The 10168-nt window shown below is 43.0% G+C and overlaps 2 protein-coding genes across 2 annotated transcripts; one reads left to right on the top strand and one right to left on the bottom strand.

The window, feature by feature from the left end:
• Positions 1–1000: 1000 nt before the first annotated feature.
• On the bottom strand, positions 1001–4959 carry cbr1 (carbonyl reductase 1). Its single transcript, XM_070840625.1, has 7 exons — positions 4867–4959; positions 4007–4121; positions 3750–3919; positions 2938–3045; positions 2637–2845; positions 2087–2140; positions 1001–1593 (listed from the first exon to the last, which is right to left on the bottom strand). Exons 2-7 carry the CDS (start codon positions 4117–4119, stop codon positions 1420–1422), a joined length of 828 nt encoding a protein of 275 aa, XP_070696726.1. The 5' UTR covers positions 4120–4121; positions 4867–4959; the 3' UTR covers positions 1001–1419.
• Positions 4960–5000: 41 nt separating this feature from the next.
• On the top strand, positions 5001–10167 carry setd4 (SET domain containing 4). Its single transcript, XM_070840620.1, has 13 exons — positions 5001–5069; positions 5897–5995; positions 6105–6200; positions 6630–6667; positions 6891–6979; positions 7312–7548; positions 7861–7920; positions 8146–8275; positions 8436–8610; positions 8852–8930; positions 9172–9252; positions 9426–9549; positions 9661–10167. The coding sequence occupies exons 2-13, from the start codon at positions 5920–5922 to the stop codon at positions 9808–9810; spliced, it is 1335 nt and encodes a 444-aa protein (XP_070696721.1). The 5' UTR covers positions 5001–5069; positions 5897–5919; the 3' UTR covers positions 9811–10167.
• The last annotated feature ends 1 nt before the right edge of the window (position 10168 follows it).

The raw sequence follows: 10168 nt of genomic DNA, 5'->3' as shown, positions 1-10168 counted from the left end.
ATATTTAAGGAAAATCAAATTTACATGTAATGCCATGTGAACCAGACACTCAGAAACACTTAATCAATAATTAATTTTAGACAATAAATAATAAAAATGTACATGATATGAAGTACATTAAACATCATTCCTGCATCTTTTAACATGCTACTGTGCTGAACAAAGTGATTAAAAAGAAGCTAAGATTGCTTGTTGTTTGATTAAGAGCTGTTATATGTCAGTGATTCATTCAGTCTCTCCTTGGCAGCAGCCTGAGAAGCAGCCTGGCTTTACAGTGTGTGCTCTGCCCACAGTAGATCACCCTCACTAAACCACATAAACACACGTGTGTCAGCTCTGTTAATGTTTCTTCAGGGAGACTGTCATCTACCGTTGGCTGCGTGTTGTTATATCTCTCTCCATGATGTGTTCATAAATTAGAATTACTAGGCCCACACTACATTGTTAAACGTTAGACTGCAAATCAAAGGCAGCCTACATGTGACTTGACCTTCACATCTGTGACGTGCTTACGGAAACTGGACGCATCCGACAATCCCCCGTGCACATGTAACATCACATTGTGTGCTTTCAACACGAAGGTTATAATACAAAAATCTGATGACGTTCCCACCTTGACCACCAGGTGTCACTGCAAGGGCCTGTCCTTGGGACCCATTTCTCATGCCAACATTGTTCACACAAAAATTAAGAATACAATAAAAGTTTCCAAAGAACGAATATATTCAGTGTGCCAGAGGAAGAGGGTGGATGACTCCCTCAGTCAGAGAAGAAGTAGCTTCGTGTTTGTCTCTCCCCTGATTGTTGTTACAACTCACATCCCAGAATGCCTCCTGGGAGACCTCAGACTTTCTGAACAACGTCATTTTATATGTACATCATGACTTTACTTTATAAAATCAAAATATAATTTCACTGTGTAGATTTAGAGGTTATTCTGTCCCATTCAGTGTTGTCCTGTTCTAATTTTGTCCTTGTTAATGAACAGTTTGACAAAGTATTTCTGATTTTGAAGTTCCTTTATTGTTCTTGACATGAAGCAGCCTACTGTGCGCAAAACAATTTCTTGCCAGATATGAATTTCATTTTCTTTGATTTCAAAACAATTAAGTTTCATCCAGTTAAGGCAAGTTTTCCTTCTTCCATGTAAAAGATATAAAAATGTTTATACTTGTATACTTGCAAAGGCAAAGTGGAAATGAAGTGTTATCAAAAACATCAGCAATTTGCAAGCACCTATGCCGATTGATTCATGCACACACACACAGGCACGCGTAATTTTCTTTTAATGTCCACCATCATCAAAATGCACACATGTATCAAAGTTTTGACACATTTTCTGCAATTCACTCTCTCTCACACACACACACACACCATGGCACATGTAATTTCCAGCAATTTCAGGTCCCTTTAACCTTTTCACCACACCTGAACTTCTTTATCAGAAACAAACTTTCCATGCGGCTCTGTGGTCCCGGGAGGCAGCAGTGCCAGGTAGACTGGGGTGATAGCGCCCTCGTCTGGTGACTTAGGTGCTTTGGGACCAGCCATGTCGGTGCGCACCCAGCCTGGACAGCAGGCATTCAGCAAGATCTGAAGGCACAAACATACACGTAAGCAGTGACGCTTTTACTGAGCACAAAACCAGAAAACTAACAAACACATGTTTCAGGGGATAAGACCCTTCACTTGTAAATTGTTTCTAATGACACTTCCAACCTCCCTGTGTTTATAATAAGAGTGTCTTTTAAGCAAAGCAAAGAGAAATGTGTATGTATCACACTGCTCAACCTTGAATAAGGCCATTCAAGTAAGGAATATAATATATATATTAGGAAATATAGAAAAATATCGCAAAGAAACCACATACATTGGGTTTAAAAGGTTTAAAACAAAGTCAAATAGGAGATAGAATGTGATAGTTTGAACAGTAGAATAAAAATGAACGTGCAACTATAGACCAGCGCAAGAAAATTATTTCTGCATCCTTTAACAAGGTACTATGTAGAACAAAGTGGTCTAAAAGAAGAGAAGAGATGGTTCTTATTTGTAGTTTGATTAGAAGTTGTTATATGTCAGTGATTACCCCGTCATTCGGTCTCTCCTTGGACAGACGCCGAGCCTGGATCATAGACAGGGTCTAAAGACACACACACACACACACACACAAATGAATACTCAATGTTTCTATGAATGGAGCTACAGCGATAGAGAAGCATTTCAAATTTTCTACTCTTTGGCGTCAGATTGACTGATTGATGATTGACTGATGGGAGTATAAATGTCAACAAATGTCCTCTGTATTTTTTACATTTGAAGAGGTCCCATATTATGTAAAATGCACTTTTTAATGTCTTTTCAACATCAATGGATGTGGAAGGCAAGAGTGAAGCAGCAGATTGTTCTGTTCTTCTAAAGCGGAGCGCGCAGACAGAGGCTGAAAACAGCTGCAGCAGCCATGACTGCTATGAGAAAACACATTAAACCACGTAAACTTGCTCTAGTAGGACCTCCAAACACAAGTAAGAACTTGAAAATGAGCAGAATATGGGGCCTTCATGTCTTGCAAATTCACTCTTGATTTCCACAGATGAGATGACAGATGAAATACTGGGAGACGGACTGATGGCTCGTACCGTCAGTCCGGTCTTGGACATGCCGTACGCCGTATCAGGCCAGCCGCCTTGCTTGTGCTCGCCCCTCTTGGCCTCCTCCACAAATCGCTCCATCAGTCCCACCAGCTCCTCCTCTGTGATGTCCTCACTGCGGAAACGCTGCTGCAAGGCTGGGCTGCACAGGTTCAGAGTGCGGACGCCGACAAAGCTGGAGACATTCACCACGCGGCCTAAAACACAAACAATGTTTGAAGTCGCTCACTGCCTCCAAAAAGCTTAAGCTCAGTAAAGTAGGCCGTGCACTGAGCCACGCTTTCACTACCTCCAGCTTTGATGAGCGGCAGGAAGTGAGTCAGCATGTCTCTGGTGGCGAAGAAGTTTGTCTTGAGGGTCACCTCGGCCTGGACTGCAAACGGAGCTGTGTCTGCCACTGAGGACAACAAGACAGTTGAGAGTCATTTTCTGCCATTCGTCACCTCGATGAGCGAATCAGTCAATCGAGGCTGAAAAATGGGATAGATAAAAGCATCCAAGTATGTAACAAATAAATTAAATATACAATCAACTTCACGTATTGGGTGCATCATCTCTGCTTTGTATCTAGTGTCCAGTGGTCGGCAACTAGCAGCCCGCGGGCCAAGATTGGCCCGCCGCCAATAATACCTGGCCCACCAGGTGAAATTAGGCGGTCGCCTAGAGCGCCAGCTGCTGGAGGGGCTGCCGGTAATAATTTGCATCCCCGATTGGCGCCCCCCCCCCCGCCCGCAGCTGTTGAGACACCCCCCCACACACACACATCTGGCGCTCCTGAGACGCACGGGTTTCTGAGGTAGAATAGTTTGATGAATAATTGTAATAAATAGAAATTTTATCATCATCATTGGAATTGGAATTTTAATTATGCTTCGACTAAAACACCAACTTTTCCTAATAGTAATTATGGGTCAAATTAAACTACTGTATGATCTCAATGACATTTCTGGTATCAAACTACAGATTGATGCTACTTTTGTCCCAGTATTCAACGTCTGAGAAGTCACAGAAGTAATATTAACATAATAATAATTAACACTCGGACTGTGTACATGGCTCCAGTGTCGTATAATAAATCTGGATGCATCACTGTAATCCTACCTTTGAATGCAATTCCAGCATTATTGATGAGCACGTCCACTCCTCCATACTTGTCTTTAAAGAAAGCTGCAGCTGTGGTGATGCTGTTCAGGTCGTTGATGTCCAGCTGGTGAAACATGGCCTTCAGTCCGTCCGAGGCCAGAGAGTTCACCGCTTCCTGACCACGGCCGCTGCAAGAAGAGAACAAAGTTTGGGGTTTTTTTTATGATACTGAAGTAAGTTTGAGCCTGTACATCAGCCTGGTCTGGGCCACCTACACGTCTCTGGCGGTGAGGTACACGTCTCCTTGGAACTGCTTGCAGAGAGCTTGGACGATGGCCAGGCCGATGCCCTTGTTACTGCCCGTTACCACAGCAACCCTGGTCGACATGTCTGTCCACAGGGAGACATCAGTGTGTGAACTCACTCATTAAATATTCAGTAGAAAACACACGCACACACACACACACACACACACACACACACAGTTTTCAGTCCTGACAAGCCAGGCTCTTTCTCAACCCTGTCACCATAGACAGTCAGTCAGTCGTGTTATCAGCCATGAAAGAGAAGACTGACAAGAGATCAGATTTGCTGAGTCATTGTGACAATTTCACACAGAGAGCCGAGAGAGTTCTTCTTTAACTTATCTAACATAATCTAAAGAATATAAGTGGAAGCAAGACAGTAGCGAGTGACTTGTAGTTTATCTACGGTTTCAACTTGAAAAGGAAAAACCAACCAAAAAGCCAATAAAGTAAAATACAATTACAAAGTGCACAAAACAAGTGGACACTCATGTCATGAGTTCTGAACTTTTGCCCTGAATCGAAACTACATGGAAACTGGTTTTACGCAGCATGATTATTGCAACCAGGGCGCGAAACTAAGCTTAAATAACCTTAACTGAGTTTACATATCAAGTTAGCTTTCATAATCCTTCATGCATGTGGCTCTGTAGATGACCTGTCGCCTGCTTTCCGATCATTGTTTTGCGTTACATAACGCTGACTGGCAGAAATGAGCATTTTTCAGTTCCACCAGCACCTTTTCAAACACACGCAGAGGAAAAAATAGACATTTTAATATTGGCAGGCTGCAAACTGTCTCACTAGGAGGTGAAATGGAGTCTTCTTACTCTCAGCTGGTCTTGAAGTGTGGCTGGGGCCGAAGGTGTTGAAGCTGCGCAGAGGAATGAAGCGATGTGCAGGAAAATGGGAGGAAAAAGGGAGGGAAGTGCGGCGCAGTGTCACTGCGCATACCCGGAAAAACATCATAACCACGTGGGCTCGGCTCCGCCGTGCAGGATCGAGACGTGACACAGATGAAGATAATTTTAAGGTATTTAGTTTTTAGCTCTGCATGTATGTAATGTAATGTATGTAGCCATCGTTTAACTTGATGAGTGCACTTTGGTGCGATTGGCACTGCATGTACGGGAGGTAGTGTTTGGTTGTTACACTGGTTGTAGTGTCAACACACAACAGTGATTTATCATGGTTTGTTTTAAAGTCATTAACTGCTATAAATTCATCGTGAAAACAAATTTACAGAGGAGTTGATTGACCCTGGTGGATGGTTAGGACCCTGTGTAATAGTGTGGCCTTATACTGAGAGATGTTTCTGTTATTTACTCCCCTTTTTGATACAAATGGGCTGGACATAATGTTAGAAACACCTCTTAGCATGATGCAACTTAAGTTCCCTGCACCACAAAGTACAGCCTCCAAAATAACCATATTATGGGTGAATTTTATTTAAGAGAATGCATCCAAACAAAAACTAATCATTATGGCCTTCATGGGAGAGGTATTTTTGCACTGTTGCATCAGTTTTAACTAGATATACCTAATAAAATGCCAAGGAGTGTAAATAAAAAAAGCATACATGATTTGTAAGCAAATGAGTGAGTCGGATCCTTCTTGCATGTTTGGGGACATTTATATGTGTTGTGTCGACAGTTATCAGAGGATAAGCACGTGAAATAATTAATTTCAGCTCTACAACCTCAGCAATTCAGCAAATGTTGTAGAGAAGTTGTGAATATTGTGTGGTTGGTTTGACAACTAGAGCGTCAAACCACGGGAACCAAGGGAAGTGTGTTTAGTCTTTGTGTGTGTGTGTGTGTGTGTGTGTGTGTGTGTGTGTGTGTGTGTGTCCACTACGAGGTGTCACAGGTCCAGGTGGGGTCATGAGAGATAACAGCCGGCGGTTTGGAAGAGCTGCGAGGAAGAGGAGGCAGAAACAGGAAAGTGTTGTTCAGTCAGGTATGGACCCTTCTGCTGCTGTATTGTTACTTTCTAATAACGTCTGACTGCTGTAAGCTGTCTTGGCACAGACCGGCGTCACTTCATCAGTTTCTCTCTGTTCCTTCAGTCTCTCTGTGTCACCAGCCACAGTATGTGAGACTGATGAAGTTTCTTCACCAGCGAGGATTCACCTCATCGCTGCTGCAGCCGGCTCTCTTCACTGGTACGACTCTGGAGTCCTACCACTCTCTACAGTACAACACCAATCTACCTGGTCAACCTCAGGGCTCATATGTGATGTATTTCTTTGCGTTAGTAGGTTTGTTCACACATACAGACAGTATGTCAGATGTCTTGCTATCTGTCATTGGCAAAAACAAACAGTTTTAGTGGACGTACTTTGATCGGGTGCACTTGCCCCAAAGCTTATGTGGCAGCTTGTGGTTGAGGTGATCTACTGGAGCAGATTTTTTTTAACCTACTCGTCATTTAGACACCAAAGTATGTATAAATAGGGCCGAGGTTTAAAAATACCTTCTTTTACAACAATTAGTTGCACATCCCATGATTGACAAAGACTTGTGTGTGCGTGTGTGTGTGTGCGCGCGTGTGCGTGTGTGTGTGTGTGTGCGCGTGTGTCCTCCTAATCCAGACACAGGCAGAGGTCTGCAAACTCTCAAGACCATAAAGGTAAGTCGGCTAACACGCATCAGTGCATGTGACTATAAACTGTACAGTTTCTTTAGCTAGTAATTATTTCAATAATAATGATGATATCTAAATAGCCTGGGGCAAAACAATCCACTAACAAGTGGAAAAACTAAGAAGTTTTTTTTCATTCATTCTTTTTTTTATCTCCAGTTTTTCTCTTGTTTTTTATGTGTTTCAATCTTTCTCTCCGTTCCTCTGTCAGCCTGGCCAACTGGTCATTTCTCTGCCAGAGTCCTGCCTTCTTACAACCTCAACTGTGCTGGACAGTTACCTGGGACAGTATATCAAGAGGTACACGCACACGTACATATGTATGTGAAACAATGTAAATTATTAGAATATGCACAAGTATCAGCCTCTCCATTGCCAGATCCAGCTGGGGGTGGAGTATCAAACTGTAAAATCTGATGCAATCCATTATAACAGCCCTGCAATAACTACTACTTTGTTAAAGCTCCAATGGGTCATCGGGATATGATTAAAGGTGTACTTCTCTGTTACTGAATTGAATTATAGCTAAAGAGGAAGGTAAAAAAGAGTCATATAGTAAATTTAATAACATTGTAAATATGCGCACAGGCACATAGTTGATAGGCCAAGAGTGATTATTTTTGTCCATCCAGCTGGAGGGCCCGCCTCTCTCCCCTGCTGGCGCTCTGCGTCTTCCTGGTGTGTGAGCGGCACCGAGGAGAGGCCTCCGATTGGTTCCCCTACATCAACGTGCTCCCCACCACTTACACCTGCCCCGCCTATTTCACCGATGACGTCATGGCTGCTCTGCCTGCCAGCATGCGGAGACGAGCTTTAGAGCAAAGGGAGGCGGTGCGAGAAATCTACTCTTTTAATCAAGACTTTTTCAGGTGAGTCTGGCAGACGCGACACTGACACTGTTATTCCGGTTATGTGCAAGGGTGTGTTCGGATTGGAATTACCAGGGCAAAGTTTACCTACACATTGAGTAACACCACTTGCAGAAAGATACTGAGACACACTAAATCTTTGCATTTAGATGATAGTGTCTTATGCTCTTTAAAGCTGTTTCAATATTCAAGTATAAACCTGGTAATTGAAATACATGTAATTCTTTTTTGAGTAGACATAAATACAAGTGACCTCATCATCTTCCTTATGTGTACAATGTCAATAATGTAAGTAATTGATTTTTGATCCAGAACCCTGCAGCCAAGCCTGAGTCAGCCAGTGGAGGAGGTGTTGACATATGAAGCATTGAGGTACACAAGCTACATACACGCAAGAGTTAAATATAAGCCTTGCCATAAACAGCAGCGCAAAGGTTTTGTATTTGAACATTTTAGTCAAATGCAGTTTCAAGAAGCAGAACTTTTTTCAGTGGTGTTTTCTTTATTTTGGTATGAAATAAATAAGAGAATTCAGACGTCACAATTTGTTGGACTGTTTGTCTGTGAGGTCAATGAGCTGTTACCCCTCTCCTCCAGGTGGGCGTGGTGCAGTGTCAACACACGCTCTGTTTTCATGACCCACCCAGCCAACAACTTCCTGTTTGGACAGGACGTTTATGCTTTAGCTCCCTTTCTGGACCTGCTCAACCACCGGCCTGATGTCCAGGTAAACTTCAGCACATAAAGGCTACAGGAGATAATGCAGATTATGTATTACTGAGTGTGTTTTTTTATTCATTTACAAAACACATGTCTTGTTATGCGTCCTGAGTCCTGAACCAATAACGAGTTTTCACAAATCTCATCAAAAACTTGTGTTTTTATAGGTAAAAGCTAGTTTCAATGAGGTCACAAGATGCTATGAAATCCGGAGCGTTTCTGGGACACTCCGCTACCAGCAGGCGTTCATTAACTACGGTTCCCATGATAACCAGCGCCTGATGCTAGAGTATGGATTTGTCGCCCCCGGCAACCCCCACTGTGTGGTCTATGTGGACACAGGTGAACTGCACTCATCGGCCTTGTCTCTGAAACAGCTCCAGATTGAGTTGAAGGCAACACAGATTAATGTCTGTTAAGTAATGTCGTAAATCACAAAGTTAAAGAGCAAAATGTTGTAATTTCAACACAGTAAAAGAGAATTATTTTACCTTGTTTTGTATTCCCAATGCCACACCCTAAAAATGTAGCTTGTAATTTGAAGTTTACATTTATACTTGTATATTTCATTTGGGTCCTGCAGATCTCCTCAGGGACGTTTTAAGAGGCGACAGGAGTTTGGATCAGAAGATGAAGTTTCTTAGAGAGAACAACTTCCTTCAGTAAGACTGCCATTTGCATCGTCACTGTTCCTTTCATGCAAACTGTTGTAACAGTTCTACTATTATATCATTATATTACATTATTATTATTATGACATTGTTAAAAGAGGAATCCGAAGGGACGTTAAAGGAACAGCAGCGGCAGTTTCCCCCCTGTGTACAGTCATTATCTCAGCATTGCACGCAGAGATGATGTCTTCAGTTTGATGCATCTTTATAACTCCCTATTTGTCTTTGTCAGTAATCTCACTGTGTCTAGTGAAGGTCCCAGTTGGAGGCTGATGACGGCTCTCAGAGTGTTGTCCCTGCCACAAGCATTATAGTAAGACTACACACTCACACACACATTGATTTCTTTATCTATATCTGTATATAAAGGGAAGCTCCACTCGCTTATGTTGCCTTAAAATCTATTTTCGTACCCCTTTAATTGATCAGTTTGTCAGTGTTTATGGATATAAATGATTTATTAGAGGTGTGTGTTTATTTTCGTAGCCACCACTGGAAGGCAGTGTTGCTCGGCCACGTGGTGTGTGAGGACAGAGAGGAGTGGAGCGTCCAGACAGCCAAGACTCTCTGTCTGCGATTGCTACAAGACACACACACAGCTCTGGAGAGGGTGCGTGTCCGTCCACACATTCTCCACCCAAACTATTTTCCAGCAGTGCATCACATGACCTGGTATATATTTTTATTATTATTATTTCTTTTATGTACTGTGTGTGTTTAGATCTCCCACCTCCTGCAGCAGTGTGAGCAGTCAGTCAGGGAGCAGCTAGATGTGGTAAAGTCACTGCGACAGGAGGAGAGGTGCATCCTGGGAAACTGCCTTGAGGCACTAGAGGGCACAACCAGAGGAACTGTTGTCATGCCAACCTGATGCTGACATCCGATTGGTGCTCCGGGCCTGTCGGTTGCTACAAGAAGCAAGGCCAGCGGCAGAACTGGTGATGCTGGACAGACTCCATGTTCCTGTCAGTCTCCAGTATGGCTGACAAAGGCAGCAGGATTCGAGGTTCGAGTCCAGCTGTGCCGAAAGAGCATCTGCTCTGTTATGATGAGCAGGAGAGTGACGCTCTCGTCACCACCATCATTTGAGCCAAATGACTGGAAACAAGCTCATCTGGTAACCCTCTGTACTCATGTAAAAGAGTATGATGAGGAAATGGATTAGAGAGGACAAACACGCATTAGAACTGACAGAGGAGCAGATGTGTCAGTAAGATGTGTCAGACAAA

Source organism: Pempheris klunzingeri, chromosome 12 (genome assembly GCF_042242105.1).
Source record: "Pempheris klunzingeri isolate RE-2024b chromosome 12, fPemKlu1.hap1, whole genome shotgun sequence".
NCBI lineage: Eukaryota > Metazoa > Chordata > Actinopteri > Acropomatiformes > Pempheridae > Pempheris > Pempheris klunzingeri.
This window is presented reverse-complemented; position numbering and strand designations above follow the sequence as displayed.